Source organism: Ochotona curzoniae, unplaced genomic scaffold (genome assembly GCF_017591425.1).
Source record: "Ochotona curzoniae isolate NIBS_2020 unplaced genomic scaffold, NIBS_Ocur_1.0 contig_64, whole genome shotgun sequence".
NCBI lineage: Eukaryota > Metazoa > Chordata > Mammalia > Lagomorpha > Ochotonidae > Ochotona > Ochotona curzoniae.
Genome location: NW_024466502.1, coordinates 257,383 through 280,415, shown reverse-complemented (window position 1 = coordinate 280,415; position 23,033 = coordinate 257,383). Strand labels below are relative to the sequence as shown.

The 23,033-nt window shown below is 54.2% G+C and overlaps 1 protein-coding gene across 3 annotated transcripts in view; it reads left to right on the top strand.

Annotated features, from left to right (window-relative positions):
- Positions 1–3,510: 3,510 nt before the first annotated feature.
- The window catches only part of TMCO3 (transmembrane and coiled-coil domains 3), a 28,529-nt gene continuing 9,006 nt past the window's right edge, over positions 3,511–23,033 (top strand). For 2 of the 3 annotated variants that reach the window (XM_040991108.1, XM_040991110.1), the window contains exons 1-8: positions 6,796–7,625; positions 8,412–8,938; positions 10,153–10,332; positions 11,087–11,278; positions 11,839–11,967; positions 15,084–15,176; positions 17,575–17,761; positions 21,387–21,504. In XM_040991108.1, the coding sequence (XP_040847042.1) occupies positions 7,478–7,625; positions 8,412–8,938; positions 10,153–10,332; positions 11,087–11,278; positions 11,839–11,967; positions 15,084–15,176; positions 17,575–17,761; positions 21,387–21,504 (1,574 nt within the window). In that variant the 5' untranslated portion in view covers positions 6,796–7,477. Of the gene's footprint in view, positions 3,661–6,691; positions 6,760–6,795; positions 7,626–8,411; positions 8,939–10,152; positions 10,333–11,086; positions 11,279–11,838; positions 11,968–15,083; positions 15,177–17,574; positions 17,762–21,386; positions 21,505–23,033 lie in introns of those variants that run through there. The other variant, XM_040991109.1, reaches the window with a different exon arrangement.

Below are 23,033 nucleotides of genomic sequence, written 5' to 3'. Positions count from 1 at the left end.
TGGCTGCTGGACACACAGGCTCCACCGTCTGTGCCACGCGACCCTTTCCATTGGTTCCTGCTCTACAGTCGCTGCAGCCTCTTGTCCACAGTGGCCTGCATGGACTTGATGCACTAAGCTGGGGTCCTGGAGGAGCTGTGTGGTCTGTCCTACCTCCACTGTAGCAGATGGCAGTTCTGTCACTGGCTTGGATGCAGGTCACAAACTGGTGGGGTTTGTCTCCTGAGATGACCTCAGCTGATGCTACACAATGAGGCGTTGCAGTGGTGGCCTCTGCTCCTGCTCCTAAACACTGAAAGAAGGTGGAGTTACAGAAAATAAGCCAGATCTGCTTCATTCCCAAATGGCTCAACAACCAAGGTGAGAGCAGCCTGGAACTCCACACAGTATCCTGGCTGCTAGGTGTGCCAGTGCATGGGTTAGTCTCCACTGCTTTCCCAGGCTCATTAGCAGGGAGCTGGGTCAGAAGTGGGGCAGCCGGGACTCAACTGCCTCTAGTATTGGCTGCAATATCACAGGCTGTAGCTTAACCCACAGTGCCGTGACAGCCCGAGGCTTGTTTTCACCGGCCTGGTGTTCTTGTCTGGTCACTCAACTTCATTTTGGAATTACAGAGAGATAAATGCCTTGTTCTGCAGTTAAAGCCTACAGTCTTCTTCTGAAAACTGTATTCAAAATACATTTGGAACCTACCCAGTTTATTCTGCCTGTGGGACATCAGCATTTCCCCACTCTCAGCACTCCCTCTGCAGACACCAGCAGGGCCCAGGCCCCTCTGAAGGGTTTCCATCTCTAACTTCAGGCTAAGAGGAGGGGGTTTCACCACTGGAAACATCTCTATCATGTTCCCCATTCTAAAATCCTGACGAAAACATACACATAGCCCCAAGAAACACGGTATAAGTAATTCACACAAGTGCTACTGCGGGCATAAAAGGTCAGTAACCATTAGATGAACGCAGCAAGACCGTCCATGCATGCGAGACAGAAGTAAGATGAAAAGCAGGACAGAGGCTGTGGGTCTGTAACAAATAACAAAACTGCCAACTAACTGTACTATATATAGCATAGAATGAAACAAAATCACACCTTACTACTTCCAGCGCAGGAAGCCAAGTCTGTACTTGTCTGAGGTAACCTGAAAAAGGAACCCAAATAGGCTGCAGTGCCCATGGCAGTCGGGATTACCACAGGTGCTTTAAACAGCAACAGGCGAGGACTGCCACTTCAAGGACCACACTGCAGCTTGCTCAAATAAAGGTGAAGCAATGTACAGAAACATAAAATCCCAAGTGCCAGAAATACACAATGAAGATAATCAGAGCAGAAAAGAACAATGTCAGCAAAGGTGGACATGAGCCACTGGCCAAGGCCCACATGGCCATCACCTTACCCTGTGGCCCACGTCCTCCCAACTTCTCAGCTGCCGGGGGCAAAGCTGACTGACTCCCTTCTGTGACATCATGTCCGGCAATGTAAAACCATCAACTCAGAAATCACAGATTTGGGTGTGGCATGATGGCTCAGCAGCTAAATCCTTACCTTGCACATGCCAGGACCCCATGTGGGCGCCAGTTTGTGTCCCAGCTGCTCAATTTCTCATCCAGCTCCCTTGCTGTGGCCTGGAAAGCAGTAGAGGACGGCCCAAAGCCCTGGGATTCTGCATTGTGTGGGAGACCCAGAAGAGGCTCCTGGCTCCAGCTCAACTCCGGCCAAACTGAGAACCACCTCAGGCCTCAGGACAGAAATAGTCTACAACCTTAAGGAAGCCCGTCACAGAACAGCCACAAGAATGGGACTACAGGCAGAGTCCCTGGTGCCAAGCTTCAAAATCCCACCATGGTCACAAGGCAAATTGAGCATGTCCACATCAGTACGAAGTAAGAAAAAAGCACTTCCATGCCAGACTTTAGGCTGCATGGGTGTTTGGGCAGTCCGGATACCAGCTGGCCATCTGCACGCTACACACAGGGCCTGCATTCAGGTCTGACCCTGCTCCTGCCCCAGTCCCATCCACGCCCATGCACACGCTGTGAGGTAGCTGATAGGCATGCACGTTCTGGCCACATGGGAGCACAGATGGAATTCCAGGCTGCCAGCTCTGTTCTGGTCTATACTGAGCATTGGGATAGCGAGAATGGACAGAAGACCTAACTATCTTTCAAATAAAAAAATTCAAACTTTTAAAATCAGGGTTTTCAAAAAACAAAACAAAACATGCACAGTGAAAGAAGCCAGACTTAGAAAGCAACAGGACTTCAAAAGTGTCACCAAAAAAATGAAATTAAAAGCTAAATTTAGACTTGGCTCTTACTCCAGGACTCATGTGTCTGCAACTCACTCCAGAAGCCTGAGTCTGATTTCCCATCTAGCTCCTGGCTACAGAGGCTGGCTGATATGAAAGGTGCCCAGGGCGGCTCAAGGACATGCCACCCACGTGGGAAGCATGCCTGCAGCTCCGGCTCAGCCCCGTCCACCTGCCTCAGGTCCTTGTTCACTGCGTCCCACCATCCCCACACCCGTGCTGTGGCCACCCACATCCTTGTCCAGTGTCCTACCATCCCCACACCAGCACTGTGGCCACCCACATCCTTGTCCAGTGTCCTACCATCCCCACATCTGCACTGTGGCCACCCAGGTTCCTGCCCACTGTGCCCCACCATCTCCACACCAGCACTGTGGCCACCCAGGTTCCTGTCCACTGTGCCCCACCATCCCCACACTCGCGCTGTGGCCACCCACATCCCTGTCCACTGTGCCCCACCATTCCCACAGTCGCGCTGTGGTCACCCACATCCCTGTCCACTGTGCCCCACCATCCCCACATTTGCACTGCGGCCACCCACATCCCTGTCCACTGTGCCCCACCATCTCCACACCTGCACTGCAGCCACCCACATCCCTGTCCACTGTGCCCCACCATCTCCACACCTGCACTGCAGCCACCCACATCCCTGTCCACTGTGCCCCACCATCTCCACACCTGCACTGCAGCCACACAGCTTCTCTGTCCACTGTGTCCCACCATCCCCACACCTGCACTGTGGCCACCCACGTCCCTGTTCTGCGTCCCCAGTGCCCGCCCTGGCCGAGGAAGCATGGCACTGAGGGGCTGATTCTGAAGGGGCAGCCGCCAAGGGACGGGAAGCAAACACGAGAGGTCAACGCGGTTCTAAGAAGTTGGCGTCACCTCACAGACTCCCTCCTCAATGCAAGCTCTAAAATCTGAGGTTTGGACGCGCTCTGTTGCCCAGGAGGGCCCACCCAGGATGACGGCCTTCATGCATGTCCAGCCGCTCCCAGAGATTACGGGAACCAGCCGCACCGACCCCTTCCGGCCCGCGCACCTAGTCTGTGGACCCACGCTCTGCGCAGGCGCAGCCGCGGTGGGGCGGAAGTGCGGCGGCTGCCCCGACTCCCGGCGTGCACGGCGTCGCCCGCTGGCCGCGTTAAAGGGGCCGCTAAGCGGGCGTGTGCAGCCAGCCGCGCCGAGGGTGCCGCCCCAAGCCGGGGCTCGTGGGGTCGCGGGGCTCGAACCCGGGTCGGGCGGCGTCCGCGGGCCGAGGGTGTCCCCGCGGTTCTGCGCCCCGTGTCGGGGTTCGCTGCCATTCCCATCAGAAAAGCCCGCGTCCTGTCGCTGGTCGTCTAGGGGGACGCACAGTGAGTACGGGCGTGAGGGCCGGGGTCGGCGGGTGAGGCGGCCTGAGCAGCCCCTGCAGGCCGGAGGCCGGGGCCGGCTCGTGGGCTGTGCGTCCTGACCGGACCCGGAGCGCTGGGCCTCAGCCAGGCTTCAGCCTGGCCGCCCTGACACCCATTCCTCAGGAAGTTCTGGAGTCAGCAGTGTGGGTTGGTAGGAGATGTTTTGGGGTCCTGTTTTTGGAGGAGCTTGATGGTGAATCCGTTTCCCTTTTTCTCCGGAGTCTTAAAGAAAGTCATTGAGGTGTTCTCTGGTTGCATGGGTGGCTGCGGCTTGCTGACCCCGCACGCACTGTGGAAGATGTGGCTGGAACCGAACACGTGGAGCTTACATGGAGCAGTCCAAGTCGCAGCAGAGATCAGAGGAAAGCAGAGGTGCAATGGGTGCTACCACACACAGGGAAAGCCAGTAACTCGGGCAGATCCGTGGGATCCATGGGAAGATCTGCCAGTAGGAATACAGTTGTGGCCACACCAGACACAGGGAAAGCTGATAACTCAGGCAGATCCGAGGGATCTGTGGGAAGATCTGCCTTTACTTCAACTAGAGTTCAAGTTTCCTCTGTGTGTGCACCTGTGCTTTACAGAAACGTCGTTGGATCTTTTGGCAAGAATCAAAATATGAGTTAATCCAGAGTGAACCATCTGCATTGCAGGCAGTTTAGAGAAAGTCGACTGATGCGGGTCTGTAGACAAAAGGCATAAAATCCAGGTGGAGCTGTCTGACCCTGCTGAGAAAGCCTGCTAAGAGAGGGAGAGCCCTCCCAGCACACGGAGAGGGGTTCGTGAGGGTTCCGAAGATGGGGACGATGGGAGAAATGAAGGCCTGTGGAAGCAAGAGGAAAGCTAGGAGGCACAGAACTCAGATGCGAAGCCCTCTTGGGAACATGGTGACAACGCTCCAGTGAGGCAATGACATGCATCCTTAGCTGGTCAGCTGATAGTGTGCACAGCCTTGTTTAAGTAGAGACAGCAAATTACTCATTTCCTACTGGGGGATTTACTTTAAAAATATGCTTATTAAATACTTCCTAGAAAGATGAGAAAGGTATTTTTTTCTTTCATTGAATTCTCATCAATCTTCAAGTTAGTTTTGTGATTCCTCTTCTGTGTTTGTAAAAACAAAGTCCACTGTGTGTTTGGCAAAGTGGGGAGATGGGCATCCATGTAGTGTAGACGGTTGGAGTGCAAGGCTCACAGCACTGGTTTTCCTGGCGCTCTGGATCTGGGCTGAGGAACTCTTTTTCTGCCAGGGGCCACCCACTTGAGAATTCGCCCGCTGTGGATGGACTGGTTTCCAGGCCAGATGTTTCCCACCCTGCCAAATGAAAAGTCCCCTTGAGTTGAGAATGCTGCAGATCTGGTTCTGCTGCGTGAGTCACCCAGGACTTAAAAGCCTTTCTACTTGGAGAGCTTGTGGCCTCACAGGCACCTTACTAAATGTTCAGGTCCTCAGGGGTGCCTTATACTGATACAAGCAGTAGCTGTAACTGTGCACCTACGTGGGTGGATGTAGTTAGGTGTGTGCAGACATGCACACCTGGACAGTCCTGTCCCGGTATGACGTGCATCCCGTGAGGAGCCCCTGTCTCAGCCCTGACTGTCCCTGTGTGGGGTGCATGCCGTGAGGAGCCCTTGCTCCATTCTCGGCCCTGACTGTCCCCGTGTGGGGTGCATGCCGTGAGGAGCCCCTGTGTCGTCCCTGACTGTCCCTGTGTGGGGTGCATGCCGTGAGGAGCCCCTGTGTCGGCCCTGACTGTCCCCATGTGGGGTGCCTGCTGTGAGGAGCCCCTGTCTCGGCCCTGAATCCTGTCCCTGTGTGGGGTGCATGCCGTGAGGAGCCCCTGTGTTGGCCCTGACCCCTGACCCCTGGCTGCAGGATTTCACTGTTGTCAGCCATTATGTCTTCATCCTGCAGTCTGGGACCGAGCTTCCCTTTTCACACAGCCTTGTCACCCAACTTGTTGCTGTGTCAATAGCTGAAATTACAGAAATGTAAAGACCTAATGGTCAAAGCTAATTACAGGTATATTTTCTTTGGAAGTTACAAGAACTGAGGGAGACAGAGAAAGGGATCTTCCTATTGCTGATCCACTCCCCAGATGGCTGTAGTGGCCTGGGGCTTGTGTCAGGCCCGAGGCAGAAGCCTGGAACTGCGTTCCGGTCTGTCATGTGGGTGCCAGGGTGCAAGCACTGCTTGGACCATCCTCCACTGCTTTCTCAGCCGTCAGCAGGGAGCCGGATGGGAAGTAGAGCAGCCTGGGCTGTGAACCAGTTCTCATAGAGGGTGATGGCTTCTGCTTAGCCCACTGTGCCTCAGTACTGGCCCCTGAATGGTCTTTTTACTAACCAAGAATAGCAATGATAACGCTGAAACTAAGTATGTTGACTAATTTACTAAAAAAGAAAAACCTATACTTCCGTTTGTCCATAAAACTTTGTAGATACATTTGGAAGTAAACGGACAAGTGTTTTAAGAAAAGACATAGCCCAGTTTTAATGACTGGTAAATAATTTTATGTGCTAAGTGTTTCAGAGGAAAATTGATGTGACCATTATTTGAGTCCTCAGAGAAAAGAGCAGTGCTGTAGGTGTAGCTTGAGCAGTGCCAGGTGTCAGCAGCCTGGGCAGGGCTGGGCACGAGGGCGCCATAGGCTGGGATCCTGTGCCTCGGGGCCATGGGACAGCCTTGCAGGGCCGCTGGGTAGGGCTGGTCACTAGGGCAGTATAGGCTGGAGTCCTGTGCCTCTGGGCCATGGGACAGCCATGCAGGACTGCTGGGCAGGGCTGGACACAAGGGCGCCATAGGCTGGGGTCCTATGCCTTGGGACCAAGGGACAGCCATGCTGGACTGCTCAGTTTCCGTGTTAGCCCTGGGTGACCCAGACGGACACACGTTTTCTCCCTGAAACAAGTGCCTGGGCAGCTGAATGAGTCACTGAACTCACACATCCGTGTTTGCTCTGCGTGGCAATGAGCTCGGCTTGTCTCCCAGGTGGCAGCTGTCCCAGGAGCACAGCCGTGCCACCTGCTGTGCAGGCCAGCAGCCACCACCTGCACTGGGTAAGTCCTTCCTGCGTGGCCTGAACTCTTCTCCTTGGGAGGTAGGGTCTCCAGGGTCTTCAAGTCCCACACTTAGCCCACTATAGACTTCCCTGAACTGGGTTCTTGGCCTGACAACCGGCAAGTGGGACCGACAGGACGAATCGAGGGCAGCTGAGTGGAGCTCCAGGTTTCTTACGGAATATGGGTGGTTTGCTTTTGGCGGTGTTCCTTGAGGTGACAGTGGCGTCAAGAAATCTCTCCTTCTCTGCTACACTTCATCTGTTTGCCTGGAAACTAGATGGAAGTGATAAGAGTTAGCAATAGCAGTGACATTTGCAGCATGTTTACCATTTATGAGACCAGACCCCTGGGCGGGGGAGTGTTGGTGTATTTGATGTCTGAGTAACACAGCAGGGTAGCGTGTGGGGTGTCACTGTTCAAAGCGGGGTGGGTGTGTGTTCCCCCAGGTCTTGGTTGAGAGGGGCCTGTTCCCCACGGAGCTGCTTTCTGTATCAGTGCTCTGATTTTCCCTTGGGGATAGAACTCTGCAAGTGACAGTTCCTGTGTCCTTGGGTTTTGGCATTCAACAGGCCGCCCCTGGCTGGTTCCCTGGGTGTTTCTTACCAGGCTGTCTCCAGCCTCACAGCTCAGCGTTTCGTGGTGAGCTTTGCTGACTGCTGCATCCACTGCCTGCTAGAGGCTCTGAGCTGCCCTCTGTACGTTCTCCACACTGCCCATGGAAGTCGCCTCATTTGTCCAATATCTGCCTAAAAGAGGGCTCCCCACACACTGCACGTACCAGGTTGACCCGTCGCTATGCTGTTCTAGGTTCCCCGGAAACACGGACGAGAAGCTGCCTGCAGCTCTGTGGTCCAGACATCCAGGTACGCTCTCCTTGCCACCTTTACTGCCTCATCAGCCCTGACTGTGGCTGACTGGACGTGACCAGAATGGCCAGGCCGCATGCCCAGCAGGCTCTATACACACTGATGGTGGCAGCGCCTCAGGGCGCACCCAGCTGGTGACTCACGGACCACTTCCGTGGAGTTTGCTCCTGCCTGCTGTACAGGGCATGTGTGGCAGACAACATTTTTGTTTTGTTTTCTAAAGATTCATTTTTGTTGGAAAGGTAGATTTTACAGAGAGAAGGCGAGAGAGAGAGCTTCCATGCACTGGTTCATACCACAATGGCCACAACAGACAAAACTGAGCTGATTTGAAGCCAGGAGCTTCTTCTGGGTCTCCCACATGGGTGCAGGTCCCAAGCATTTGGACCATCCACTGCTGCTTTCCCAGACCAAAAGTGGAGAGCTGGATGGGAAGTGGAGCAGCTGGGACATGAACTAGCACCCATGACATGACATGACATGAACATGGTGCTGACAGGTAGAGGATTAGCCAGTTGAGCCGTCACACCATCCCAGATGGTCTTTACAAACCACATTGGCTTTGGGGTTACCAACCTGGGATCTCAGCTTGGTGCTGAGCCCAGCAGGCCCTTCCTCAGCTTATATTACACTTGAACTCTGTTTTGAACTGGGTGGAGGGTTTACAAGTGATTCTGGCATGGCAGGGACTGTCCTCAGAAAGGTGACTCTTGGGGAATTGAGTGCTGACATGCTGGTAATGAGTCCTGTCCTGACATACATTGCCACAACCCTGTTTTCCAGCTGAAGATGCAGCTGTAAAATGCAAGCTCTGCCTGGCAGAGGCCCCTGTACTGCCTGCCCGTGGCCTCTCCGCCTTGGTCATGAGGATGCCATTGGGACAGCCTCTCTGCTGGGCGCTGCTCTTGGGCCTGCCCTGGCTGGCCGGCACGGCCGAGCACGAGGAGGTGGCCAGGCATGTCATCAAGCTGCACCGTGGCAAGGCTGCTGCCATGGCCCCCCGCCGGCAGTGGCTGCTGGGCGGCTGCAGGAGGCTGTCTAGCCTCCTACATCAGAAGAGTGTGGTGCTGGACAAGCTGAGGAATGCTGTCCGGGCTGTGGAGCGAGATCCTGGGCTGTCGGAGGAGGAGAAGCTGTTCCAAGTGCATACATTTGAGATTTTCCAGAAGGAGCTGAATGAAAGTGAGAACTCAGTCTTCCAGGCCATCCACGGGCTGCAGCGTGCCCTGCAGGGTGATTACAAGGACGTCGTGAACATGAAGGAGAGTAGCCGGCAGCGGCTTGAGGCTCTGCGGGAGGCTGCCATCAAGGTAAGGCTGGGATGCGAGGCAGGGCTGCTTGCTGTGGGAAGCCCCTCAGACAGGGAGAGACCTGCTGCTGGGGTCCCCTGACCAAAACATCGCTTGCTCAGCCTCAGGGTCCTGCAGGGGAACCTCCTGGTATCCTGCCCTCATCCCCATAGGGCTTGCCCACAGCACTGTCCGAGGACACTGTAGACCCAGGCTCGTGGCCTGGACCCCACTGTGTGCAGCCTCTGTCAGTGTTTGCCATGGCGTGTGGCGGGTTCCTTCCATCGCTATCCAAGGTTAGCGTTGAAAAATGTATACATTTCAGAGGAGGACATTGTCCCAGCTCACTCAAAAAGGATGAGAATAGAATCTCAGGCATGGTGTTAGGTATGCCGCCTTCCCACACCGTGGGCCAGACCCTGTCAGTTGTGTGGGCTTCTGAAAGTGTCATTTCTCTGGCCCCTGTGGAAGCTCCAGCTGCTGCCGCAGCCTGAAGGGACATGGGATGGCATTGCATCTTCCTAGGAAAACCACGGTATTATCTCAGCTTAGAATGGGAGAGAAAATGTAGACTTAACTCAGTTTTCTGTACAAAAATATGATTCTTTAGTACAAATAGGGTAATCAGTCTGATGTTTTTGTCAAGGTTTGTGAGAGCCCTGACCAGTCTCCTGCTGCCTGTGTTATACAGGTGTGTGAGCCCAGTCAGTCATCTTGCCCATGTTGCATGTGTGTGTGTGTGGACCCCATGACTGCTGTCACACATGAAGAGAGACCAGGAGCCATCTTTGGTCAGGGGACTGTGACCTCGAGATTCTGGTGTAAATTGGGCTCCAAGTTTGTCATGAAGCAGATCAGACACAAGCTTGAGTGACTGGCTTCAGTCCACATCCCTCACACCACTTGCATGACTCTTGTGCACCGCTGAGCCCCTGTCTGGGATTCACTGGCGTTTGCACCTGCAGCTGTGTCAGAGACACATGAAGGTGGCCGTGGTGACAGGGTGCCTGCAGCGTGCTTGCTGGTTCCATTCTTATAGATGTGGATGAATGTTTCAGAAGTCAGGGCAGCAATCATGTGCGACTGTGTGTGTGAGCGAGCGGCTGTCCGCAAATGCTGGCTGGGCTCAGCGCCGTGTGGGCCCAGCTGGGTAGGGCTAGAGTTGCGCCTTCTCCAGCAGCAGCCTGCAGGGTGGTGATTGCCTAATAGTCTTACTGTTTCTTACAAATGCTTAGGAGGAGACTGAATATGTGGAACTTGTGGCTGTGGAAAAGCATCAGGTGGAAGCCCTTAAAAACATGCAGCATCGCAACCAAAGCCTGTCCATGCTGGATGAGATCCTGGAGGATGTGCGCAGGGCAGCCGACCGCCTGGAGGAGGAGATCGGCGAGCATGCCTTCGATGACAACAAGTCGGTAGGGCTGTGTTCACAGACCACGGTCAATGCTGGGAGCAGAGGCCGGGGATGGCTGGCTCTGTCCCCAGGATGGAGAGGGCCTCTTTTTATTGCCCCCAATGTCTCGTGGCATTGCATATAGCTGTCCCAGCTGTGCTGCCAGTGGTACTGGACCTCTGGTTGCCGTAGGCTCTGGCAGGCGAGTCCCAGGACTGAAGGCTAGACAGTAAACTTTGCTGGAAACACCTTTTGCACCAAAGATGTGGCCTTGGCTGCCTGCTGGTCACAATGTGTCCAAGATTCCAAGGGAAAAGTCAAGATTTATGCTGAAAACTGGCCGTGAGTCTGTGTGGACAGATGCTCGGAGTCCTCTGTTACGAAGCAGACAAGAACAGGGCCAGTGCAGAAAGGGCAGAGGAGAATGCATATGGGTGCTTGCAAGCTGAGTGGTCTTGGGCGTAAGGGGCTTGAGAGCCCTGGGCTGCTGACAGAATGCCCTGAAGTTGATACCGGCAGCAGCAGAAATCTGGAATCTTCTGATCCTGGAGGTCGCATCTTGAGCCAGTGGACACTTCACAGAGTGCTAGCACACTCCCACCATCCCCCATGGCCATCCTCCCATGTCTGTCCCACTGTGGCCATCCCCCATGGCCATCGCCCCTGGTCGTCCCCCATGGCTGTACCTCTGTGGCCATCCTCCTGGGGTCACTTGCTTTGCAAATTCTGAGTGTGAGATCGTCTGATTGCTGTTGCACGCGCCCTGTCTCTTTCAGGTCAGAGGGGTCAATTTTGAGGCCGTCCTGAGGGTGGAGGAAGAGGAGGCCAGCTCTAAGCAGAACATGACAAGGCGAGACACACAGGGGGACCTGGGACTCAGCATGCTAATCGACTCCCAGAACAACCAGTACGTGCTGACCAAGCCCAGGGACTCGACCATCCCTCGGGCTGACCACCACTTGATCAAGGTGGGCACCGTGGGCCAGGCATGCCTTGGTGGCTGAGCACTGCATGGAGTGCTGCCAGCATGCTATATTCTCCTTGATTAGAGTTTTCTTGCTCAGCTTTCTTCTTGTTTCCTGGTGGAACAGGCATGTCCATATTTAACGTGAAATGTGGGAAGACTGTGCTAGATCCTGCCCCCAGCTGTCTGAGAACATGGCGGTGGGGAGTCCTGTGTGGCCTCTTACAGATGGGGCCCCCAAGGGATCAGGCAGAGCCACGGAGGAAATGAGATGGGATTGACAGGCTGCGGCCCAGAGGGAAGCCAGGCAGTGGCCTGTTCACTCAAAAGGGAATTTGTGCAGGAACGGCCTCCGGCCCAGTGTCCTGAGGGATTAGGGGATGGGGCAGGAGCAGTGGGGGCCCCTCCCCCAGGCTGAGCCTCATTGGCCAGCACATGGGTGTCTTCCCTGGGGTCCACAGGGACATCCCAGGAGGGGGGTCACTGAAGCTCCCCTCCTGGCCCCTGAGATGTAGTCAGGGCTGTGGCCCCTGCCAGCGCATGTCTCTGCTTTGCTCTGCCCAGGACATTGTCACCATTGTGATGCTGTCTCTGCCCTGTGGCTGGCTCTGCACTGCCGTCGGCTTGCCCTCCATGTTCGGCCATGTCATCTGTGGGGTCCTGCTGGGCCCCTCGGGACTCAACAGCATCAAGGTGAGAGGCTCTGTCCATGGGTGGGGGACATCATGATGTGATGTGATGTGAGATGTCCACATGGCTTCTGGCAGCCAGAAGGTTGCCCCATCCTGGAGAGATGAAAAAGGAACATCTGTGGAGACTAGAAGACCCTGAGGGTCTGTCAGAGACCCCATAGGCTGGGAGGTCCCTGTGCTCACCAAGCAGGGTGGCCTAGCCAGGGCACATTGACCTGATTCGCTTCAGGTCATCTCCTTTGAAGATGGACCAGACCCTTGAAGAGGCCTTGGGCAGCGGGTCATCCTGAACTATCCCCGGGGTGTGGAGACTGGCCAGGGCCCGAGTTGGCAGCTGCTCTCCTCTAGGCTGTTGCTGGGACAGGCAGATGCCCCCTGCTGGAAGAAAAGGCCCCTCTGCATTTGGGGCTCCCAAGGCCAGCATCCAAGCACACACAATGTGGGCGAATGGGGAAGGCCACTGGGAGCCCCCAACTAAGGGGCAATGCTGTGAGATGGACAGAGCCGTGGACGCACATATATAATGGACAGGAGATGAGCTGCAGACACATGTGTGCACACACACATGGACAATGAGCTACAGACACACATGGACAGTGAGCTAAAGAGACAGACAGACAGACACACACACAGTGAGCCGCAGACAGACACACACACGGACAGACAGTGAGCTACAGACACACACACACACACACACTGACAGTGAGCTGCAGATACACATACACACACGGACAGTGAGCCACAGACAGACACACACATACATACACACACACAGTGAGCCACAGACACACACATGGACAGACAGCTACAGACACACGCACATACACACACATGGACACTGAGCTGCAGACACACATGGACAGACATTCAGCTACACACACGCACGGACAGACAGCTACAAACACACACAGTGAGCTACGACATGCTCCTCCTAAACCTCTTGCACTGTCTTGAAAGCACATATATGATGGACACATATGTAGTTCACACGCTAACCCAGGTCAGAGAACCTCCATGCTCATGACTGGAACTGTGTCCGGCTGCCTGGGCCTCCGGGCTGCACCTGGCCTTCAACGCTGAGCTCATGACAGACTCTGGTAGGAGTGTCCAGTGTCCCTGTCTGGCTGCTTTTCCTGACGGAGAGCTGAGGCAAAGCCTCTCCCCTCCTGGCCCACTCCTCTCCCAGGGTTGGCAAGGAGAACCGTGCTCTCCTTACAAACAGTAAAGCTGGCTCCTAAGCAGCTGGACATGGTGACTATGCCAATTCCTAAGTCAGTCTTCAGAAGCAGGAGACAGGAGCACGCACTGGCCCTGGGGCTGGGGCAGAGTCACCCCTGGACTGTTCACCATCACCGGCAGGACGTGGATGAGCTTGACATTTTTAAGAAGCATTGATGCTTGTCTTTCCTAAGGATTTATGGGTGTATTTGGAAGAGAAAGTGAGAGATGTAGGCACTGGTTCACCCTGCAGGTGGTCACAGCAGCCAGGCAGGAGCCTGAAACGGCAGCTGGTTCTCCCATGTGAGTGCAGGGAAAATGCACTGGACCTGCCTCCTGAAGCACAGTGGAGAGCAGCCAGGACTCGAATGGAGCCCATGGTGGTGTCAGCCTTGCTGGTGGCAGCATGACCCTCTGTGCTACAATACCAGCCCAAAGAGGCATAGGTTTTAAACTGTTGAAGTCCTAAATTGCAGTCTAATTTTAAGAACTGAAGAAAATAAAAGTCACAGCAAGGAAGTAACGATACAGACATAAAGTGAGATGTAAATGAGCAAACACCCATCTCAGCACACACACAGGACACGGTGCTGCCCAGTGTTAGTTATTTGCTTTAAGCTCTTTTTTCCCCATTTTATTTGAAAGGCAGGTTAACATGGAGAAAGAACCCCTGTCTGCTAGATTCCTCACCAACAGCCCTGACAGCTCTAACAGCTCCAGCCAGGCCAGAAGTAAGAAGCAGGAACTCGGCCTGGGCTGCTGTGTGAGCGGCAGGGACCCACATGCTTGAACTGATGCTGGCCTGATCCCAGGGTGTGTGAGCAGGACGCTGGGCGTGGTGTGAGGCACTCTGCTCCTCCAGGATGTGTGAACAGGATGCTGGGCGTGGTGTCAGGCACTCTGCTCCCCCAGGGTGTGTGAGCAGGACGCTGGGCGTGGTGTCAGGCAGGCACTCTGACCCAGGTGCAGGCTGAACTGTACTAAACACCCATCTTACAAAGTGAGGCTTGCAGGGAGTGCTCAAAGGACATCCTATAAACCAGAGGTCTGATAAGGATGAAGTACAGGGAGGGCTGGCACTGTACTGGAAGAGGTAAGGCTGCCATCTGTGATGTTGGCATCCCATGAGGGCACAAGTTCAAGTTCTAGTCGCTCCAATTCTCATCCCGTTCCCTGCTAATGCACCTGGGGGAAGCAACAGAGTGGCCCAAGTGCTCGGCCCCTGCCCCCATGTGCGGAACTCACCCCTGGTTCCTACCTCGCACAGGCCTGGCTGTGGTGGCTGCTGGGTGTCCTCTCCCACTCTTTCTACTTTGCCTTTCACATAAATAAACTTGAGAGACTAAAGTGACCATGAAAGGCCAAAGAGGACAGCACGAGTTCTGAGATCCTCAGACGTCAGTCACACGGGAGCAGGTTGTGTGTGGCAACACGTACACACCCTGTTGCCAGATGAATGTAAGCAGTTTAGACAGCGAGGCTGGTCCATTTCTGGTGGGGCCAGGAGACTCAGCCTCAGGGGGACTGGAGAGAGGTGTCTTCTGAGTGAACTCACTGCTGTGACACACTGGGCCCTAGCACAACCAAAGCTCATGAAGGTAGGGCTGCAGCGAGTCCAGGAGTAGAGTGCATGAAGCAAAAATGGGGGACATCTGGGACCAGGTGACCCAGATTCTCGGCTGCAGGAGAGCTGAGGACTGCCTCAACCGGCTGTGTGTGCATGTTCCCTGGAGTCTGGGCCTCAGTCAGCCCGTGTGTGTGTGTGTGTGTGTGTGTGTGTGTTCATACTCCCTGGAGTCTGAGCCTCAGTCAGCGTGTGTGTGTGTGTGTGTGTGTGTGCGCGCGTGCATGTTTCCCAGAGTCTGAGCCTCTCTTAGCCCACCTCTGCTTGTTTTTCAGTCGATTGTGCAAGTGGAGACTCTGGGAGAGTTTGGGGTGTTCTTCACACTCTTTCTGGTCGGCTTGGAGTTCTCCCCGGAGAAGCTGAGGAAGGTGAGCCCCACAGGTTGTGGAATAGAAGGTACTGCTTGTTGGGTGTCTTGTGTAGAACATGACACACACAGAGGAGCTGTGATATGGCCAGCTGCAGAGCCACTCTGAATGCAGGTTCCCCCCTACTCCAAGCTTCCTGCCACGGTGCCCCCTGGAGGCAGCAGGGAGTGGTGGGCAAACGGTCAGTCTGACACGCGTTGTGAGGTCCGACGCAGGCCTGGCTGTAGTGTGCCCTGAAGAGTACCAGAGGCTGGGAGCACTGTGTGTCTTCAGCTTCCCATGCTCTCGGGGAAGCAGCACATCCCTGGGCATTGCATGTGTGGGGGTCAGTACCGTGAAGCCTGCCTCTCCGGAGGAAGCAGGCCCTGCCTGGACCAGAACTGTCTTAGCCTGTACTGTGAAATACAGGGCTCTGTGCCCTTGTGTTGTGTGGGCCTGTGTGGGTTTCTTTGTCAGACCCATGGACACTTACAGCAAGCAGTGATGGGCAGGGCAGACTGGTACAATTCTGGTTTTGCTGCTGGCTGGCAGGGTCTTCAGAGGGCACTGACCACTCCATGTCCAGTGAGAAATTTCAGAGGAGTTTGTGCCGGCTCTACATTTTCCAAGTTACTGTCTTCCTTTCTGTAGTATCTGAAATGTAATAGGAATGTTGCAAGGCGTAAAGTGAATGTTGTATATTTTTAAAAAAGATTTATTTATTTATTTATTTATTTATTTATTTATTTTGGAAAGGCAGATATACAGAGAAAAGGAGAGACAGAAAGATCTTCTGTCCAACGATTCACTCCCCAAGTGGCTGCAATGGCTGGAGCTGTGCCGATCCAAAGCCAGGAGCCTGGAGCCTCTTCCGGGTCTCCTACGCGGGTCTGGGATCCCAAGGCTTTGTGTTGTCCTCCATTGCTTTCCCGGGCCACAAGCAGGGAGCTGGGTGGGAAGTGGGGTCGCCGGGATTAGAACTGGCACCTATATGGATCATGGTGGGTACAAGGCAAGAACTTTAGCCGCTAGGTTACCACGCTGGTCCCCAATTTGGTACTTTTGAAAGGCTGAGACAGAGACCTCCCTGCTGTGCTCACTGCCGGGTGCCCACAATACCAGAGCTGGGCTAGCCAAGGGCAAGAACCAGAAACAGTCTGGGTTTCACACATGTGTGTTGGGGACATGCAACAGCCAGGGCTAGCTAGCTGGGACTCAGACCCAGGCATTCCAGTGTGGGACAGTGTGCCAGATGTCTGCCCCACCGTGGCAATTTTAAACTTTTAAACAATAATGAAGACTATCTTTACCAGTGTTAATGCTATGTTTTCCATCTGTGTTAATGCTATATATATAGTGTTGTATGTATATGTGTGTATATGTACATAGATATAAATTTTTTGGAAGAGTGGTATATATATTGGAAGAGTTACAGAGGGAGAGACAGAGATTTTCCATCTGGGGGTTCCCTCCCTAGATGGCCGCAGCAACCATAACAAGGTCAGGTCAATATAAGGCGTGGGTGCAGGGCCCAAGCATTTGGCCTATCTTCCACTGCTTTCCCAGGCCATAGGCAGGGAGCTGGATGGGAAGTCAAGAAAGCAGGACAGGAACCCGTGCCTATATGGCCTGCCAGCACCACCCCAGTGCTTCTGGGGGATTTTGTACCCAAATGACTGTAAGTTGCTCCTTGGTGACCTAGGCTGGGAGGGAAGGATTTGTTGCTGCCACCTAGTGGCAAGCCTGGGAATGTGGTTTCCTTGAAACAGGCTTCACTGCTGGGTCCCTTGTTTGCTGTCCCTTTTTACTGCTGGCCTGCAGATGAACAGCCATACCATAGCACAGCCTGAAGGAGCCAGCAGGTCGTCTCTCACATGGAGGTGAATCCCTGTGCTTTCCTCAGATGCTGGTGGCCGCAGCGAGGCCCCCAGGGAGCTTACACCCTAGGGTTTGTCTCTCAGGTGCCTGACCCTGTGGCAGAGCAGGCAGCTTGTTAACTGAAGCCATCAGAGTCTGATGGGAAACGCACAGGAAGCTTCTTCAGCAGTCAGGCTGAGAATCTAAACCCGGAAACAACTGGTCATTTGCCTGAGCTGCTGCACCGGCCCAGGTGTGTCACAGGTCTTACACTTTCCACTGAGTCAGGTCTAGACCTGGAAAGGACCAGCCGAACACAGTTGGCGGCTAGTTCAGCAGGCAGTCAACTCCCATAATCCCTCCCACACCTGGGGGACCCGTGTGCAGCTGCCTGCATCCTGTTCTGATGTTCCCTGTCCCCTGGGAGCTGCAGGTGCTCAGCCTGGCCAGGCACAGGGTTGTGTCCAGGTAGTGGCACCGAGGGGTCCTGTGTGGACAGTGTGAACCACAGCTGTGTCCCCATGCGTGGATGCTCCTCAGGCTTGCTGGCTCTGTCTCACAGGTGTGGAAGATCTCCCTCCAAGGGCCAAGCTACGTGATGCTGCTCATGATTGGCTGTGGCCTGCTCTGGGGACACCTGCTGCACATTGGGCCCACACAGACCGTCTTCATTTCCGCCTGTCTATCCTTGTCCAGCACACCCCTTGTGTCTAGGTTCCTCGTGGGCAGTGCTCGCACTGAGAAAGAAGGTGGGTGACATGCAACACACACGGATAATGGGGTATGTGGGTGAGTGTGTGCCTGGCACACGGTGATGCTGTGTGTGAGTGTGCCTAGCACATGGGTGACAGTGTTCTGTGTTTGTGCGATGTTTTACTTACCTGAGAAACAGCAGGTAGCAGAACGTGAGGAGAGCAAGTGCTTCTGTCTGCTGGCTGCTCCAAGCCCACGACAGCCGGAGCTGGGCACTCAGAGCCCCACCCAGGTCTCCCACATGGGAGGCAGGAAGGCAAGGAGTTGAGCCATTGCCTCCTGAGATCTGTGCTAGCAGGAAGCTGGATTGGGCATCCTGCCTCCAGGCCGAATGTCCACGTGGTGTCCTACAGCTTGAAGTGAGGAGGTAAAGCGGTCACACCTGCTCGGGCTGGGTTGGGCTGAGGCCTCCTCAGGAGCTGAACCAAATCTGTTGGAGCCTTGTATACTTGCAGCTGTTAAAACGTGGCCTGAGGGGGACAAAACTGTGATTTATAACAACAGCATAAAGTCCCAATTCTTAGGGGAAACTTCTCAGAGGGTGACTACTGAGGATTAAAAATCACAGAGCAGGGGCTGCTGTTGTGGCAGTGTCCACATGTCATCTGGACACTGGGACTCCACTTCCGATCCAGCCCCCTGATTGTGTCTGGGAAGGCAATGAGTGGCCCAGGTGATTGGGCCTCTGTTCCCACGTGGGAGGCCTGGAAAAAGCTCCTGCCTTCAGGTCAGCTCCAGCTGTTGCAGCCATTTAGGGAGTGAGCCAGTGAATGGAAGCTGTCTCCCTCTCCCTTTCCCTGGAATGCTGCCTTTCAAATAAATCCGTATTTTTGAGAATCACAAGCATTACTGAGCACATCAGTGTAGCCTGTGCCCATAGATAGGAAGTGTTTGTGTGGAAAGAAGCTGTTTTTCCCCAGATCAGTAAACTCGTGGTCATTTCGTAAGGTGGCTCATTGTCCATGAAACTTATCCAGCTGACCCTTAGAGGTTACTTTTGTCAGGAAGCTACAAGCATGGCTGACCTTGGTCCTGCCTGGCCTCAGCCCCCCTACCTTGTGTCTTTGGGCTCCTCCACTTCCTTGCTCTGCCCAGGGACTAGGTCTCCAGTGTTTGCCTCGCCCAGCTCGCTGGCCTGTAGGAGTGGCCCCCAGCTGCACTCATTTTTGGGGTGGAAGCCTCATCTGAGCAGAGAATGTTGAACTCAGGGGGAAGTGACCCGGATGCAAGACCAAGCCTCATGCAGTTAGATTGATCTCCATTGTCCTCCAAGCATCCATGCAGCTGCGTGTGATGTGGCCACGCTCAGAGCTATTGGATTCTGACGTGTGATGTCCATTTGAGCATCCACAGGGCCTCTCCTAGGGGCTGCTCCGGGAGGGCAGACCCACACTGCCAGGAAACAGATTGGTCTCTTCCTGTCCTTTGTTCAGTTACCTGTGGTGTTCCTGCCTTCCCCTTCATTAAGTTACTGATGCCTGATGCTCACTTCCAGGCTTTGGAGGTTATCTCACTGCTGCACTTGACACTAAGTGTGACTCGTTGCCTGGGTCTGGATTGCTCCAAGAGGTGCTCATGGATCTCGGAGGGGAACATGCCCTTCTGAGAGCTGCTGGGTGGCCCTGGCTAGTAGGAAGGAGACCAGAGGCTGGTGTCCAGAGGAGAGCAGAGGCATGGCTGACAAGCCTGCCCGCCGCCCAAGATGTGGCTCTAGAGAGGATGGGGCAGAACAGAGGAGGGACACTGCCAAGCAGGTAGTCTGGGGACAGAAACAGAGTCCTCCCATTGGTTGTTGCTGTTGAGTTTCCATCATGGGGGGCAAACCCTTCTCCCCCTGGGTTCTGAGTTCCTGCTCCAGCCCAGGGCCCTTCTGCCCTTCAGGAGGGTGGAGCCTGGGGCAGTGTTCACCACCCTCAGTGTTGGTCCTGCTCTTGAAGAGGCACAGCCTTGCAAGCTGTCTCTGAGGTGGTATTGTTAACCTTAGCACCTTTGCTCCTTGTCTGAATCTAACCTTTCACCGGGAACCCACTCAAGTTATGTTTTCAAAACACTATAAATAAAAATAACCTTGAAGAAGGACAAGCTACGAGGAGCTAGCACTGCCTTGTGGCCAGAAAAACCCTTCCAGACCTCGAAACTGACCACAACGTCATGGGGAGCCATCCTCACATGGGAAAGGCAGGCTCACCCAAGCACTGGTAGAAATTGCATTTTGACACCTAAGCAAGAGGAGTAAACCTTTACAGCCACGAAGAGGAACTGTGGGCAACAGGAGTGCAGGAAACACTGAACCCAGAAGAAAAGAGAATAATGACACATCAAACTAGATGCCTTTTAAAAAATATATCTATTTTTATTTGAAAGGTAGGTTTTATAGAGAAAAGAAGACACACAGAGGGAGGTTCTCCATCTGCTGGTGCACTCCCCAAATGACTGCAATAACCAGAGCTGAGCTGATCCGAAGCCAGGAGCTTCCTCTGAGTCTCCCATGTGGATGCAAGCTCCCAAGCACCTGGGCCATTCTCTGCTGCCTTGCCAGGCCCTTGGTAGCAAGCTGGATCAGAAGCGGAGCAGCTAGGACTTGAACCAGTGCCTACATGGGATACTGGCCCTGCATATGGAGGGCCACATGTCACCACGCCAGCCTCAGATTTATTTTGTTTTTGGTTTAAAGGCACAGTTACAGAGAGACACTTTCATACACTGATTCACTCCCCAGAGCCCAGCTGATCTGAAGCCAGGAACCAGGAGCTTCTTCTGGGTCTCCAGAGTGGGTTCAGGGTCCCAGGCACCTGGGCCATCCTTTGCTACTTTCCCAGGCCAATGACAGGAAGCTGGATGGAAAGTGGAGCAGCTGGGACTCAAACTGGTGTCCATATGGGATTCCCGTACTGCAGGTCAAAGCCTGCCTCATCAGTGTCTTATTTATAAAGGTACTTTTAAAAGTCAAGTGGTAGGGCAGACGTTTGCTGTGGTAAACAAGTGGATATGCAGAACATATCAGGTATGGCTGTGAACCTGAACAAAGTGTAAACCAGGAGAGAGGCAGACAGGGGCCCTCAGGCTGACGTCTTGCACACCCGGAGGAGCCCAAGCTCGGACTCTTCAGCAACCCTGGGAAGAAGCATCATGCTGAAAGGAAGTTTTGCTTCTAGACAGGAGGCCTAGAATGTTGGTGCAGGTCTGTGCACACAGCCATGGCAGCTGCACCCTCAGTAGCAGAAGGCTTGTATCAGCCCAGTGCCCTCATGTACAGGGACTGGGGTCAATGTCCCACACTCTGGTAGGATGCTGCAGAAGTATGTTTCTTTAAAGATAAATTCAATGGAGTGAGTGACAAGAGATCTCCAATGTGCTGTTTCACTTTCCTAATGGCCACTAGGCCAAAGCCAGGAGCTGGGTGCTCTGTCTGGGTCTGTCACGTGGGAGGCAGGACCTCAAGCATGCCAACCATCCCTGCTGCCTCTGGGTGCATCAACAGAGAGCTGGATGGGATGCTGAGTACCCAGGACTCAAATCAGCACTCCAAAGTAGGCTGCATCTGATGCCCTCAAAGATGTTACAGTCCATTCTTATTTGTTGCTCAGATGTGTGGATAACTGTGACTTATTCCTCTGGCAGGTGACATTGACTACAGCTCTGTGCTGCTGGGCATGCTGGTGGCACAGGATGTGCAGCTGGGTCTCTTCATGGCTGTGATGCCCACGCTATTGCAAGCGGGAGCAGGCACGTCCTCCAGGTACATGGAGTACATAGAGTTGTCCTGGTTCTGTCGTCTGAGGCTGTGAGGAGAGGTATCAGGTGCCCTCCTACCTTTGTCCCTGAACGTGTATGCTCGTAGTTGCTCTACTAGTCTCACTGTCCTAGCCTAGTTGTCCATGAGGGCGTGAGGTGTCACTCACTGTCCTAGCCTAGTTGTCCATGAGGGCGTGAGGTATCACTCACTGTCCATGAGGGCGTGAGGTGTCAGTCTTGGGGTTCAGTGCTGCTGGTTTCCCTCTGTGCTGTCTCCCAGTGTCACAAATAGAATCATCTTGTGTTAATATGGTTGCATTTGCCAGATTTTTCTAACTGCTAAATGTAAGGATGTTTTCACTCCCATTGTGCAAGTTTGTAGTGACCACTGGGTCTGGTATCTGAGGAAGGCGATGAAAGGTGTGGGGAGCCAGGACGTAGAAACGGGGCACACATACTTCTGAGGGGGAGATGGAGCACACATGTGCCTGAAGGAAGACAGGTCACACATGTCTGAGGGGAGACAGGACACATACACCTGAGAGAAGATAGGACATACATATGTGGGGAGATGGGACATGTGCATCTGAGGGGAGACGGACTCACATCTGAGGGGAGATGGAGGGCACACATCTGAGGGGAGACGGACTCACATCTGAGGGGAGATGGAGGGCACACATCTGAGGGGAGACGGACTCACGTCTGAGGGGAGACGGACTCACGCCTGAGGGGAGACGGACTCACATCTGAGGGGAGACGGACTCACATCTGAGGGGAGATGGAGGGCACACATCTGAGGGGAGACGGACTCACGTCTGAGGGGAGACGGACTCACATCTGAGGGGAGATGGAGGGCACACATCTGAGGGGAGACGGACTCACGTCTGAGGCGAGATGGACTCACATCTGAGGGGAGATGGGACATGTGCATCTGAGGGGAGAAGGACCTACATCTGAGGGGAGATGGACTCACATCTGAGGGGAGATGGGACATGTGCATCTGTGGGGAGAAGGACTCACATCTGAGGGGAGATGGACTCACATCTGAGGGGAGATGGGACATGTGCATCTGAGGGGAGACGGACTCACGCCTGAGGGGAGACGGACTCACATCTGAGGGGAGACGGACTCACATCTGAGGGGAGATGGGACATGTGCATTTGTGGGGAGAAGGACCCACATCTGAGGGGAGAAGGACCCACATCTGAGGGGAGATGGGACATGTGCATCTGTGGGGAGAAGTACTCACATCTGAGGGGAGAAGTACTCACATCTGAGGGGAGACGGACACACATCTGAGGGGAGACGGACTCACATCTGAGGGGAGATAGAGGGCACACATCTGAGGAGAGACGGACTCACGTCTGAGGGGAGACGGACTCACATCTGAGGGGAGATGGGACATGTGCATCTGTGGGGAGAAGTACTCACATCTGAGGGGAGAAGTACTCACATCTGAGGGGAGACGGACACACATCTGAGGGGAGACGGACTCACGTCTGAGGGGAGATGGAGGGCACACATCTGAGGGGA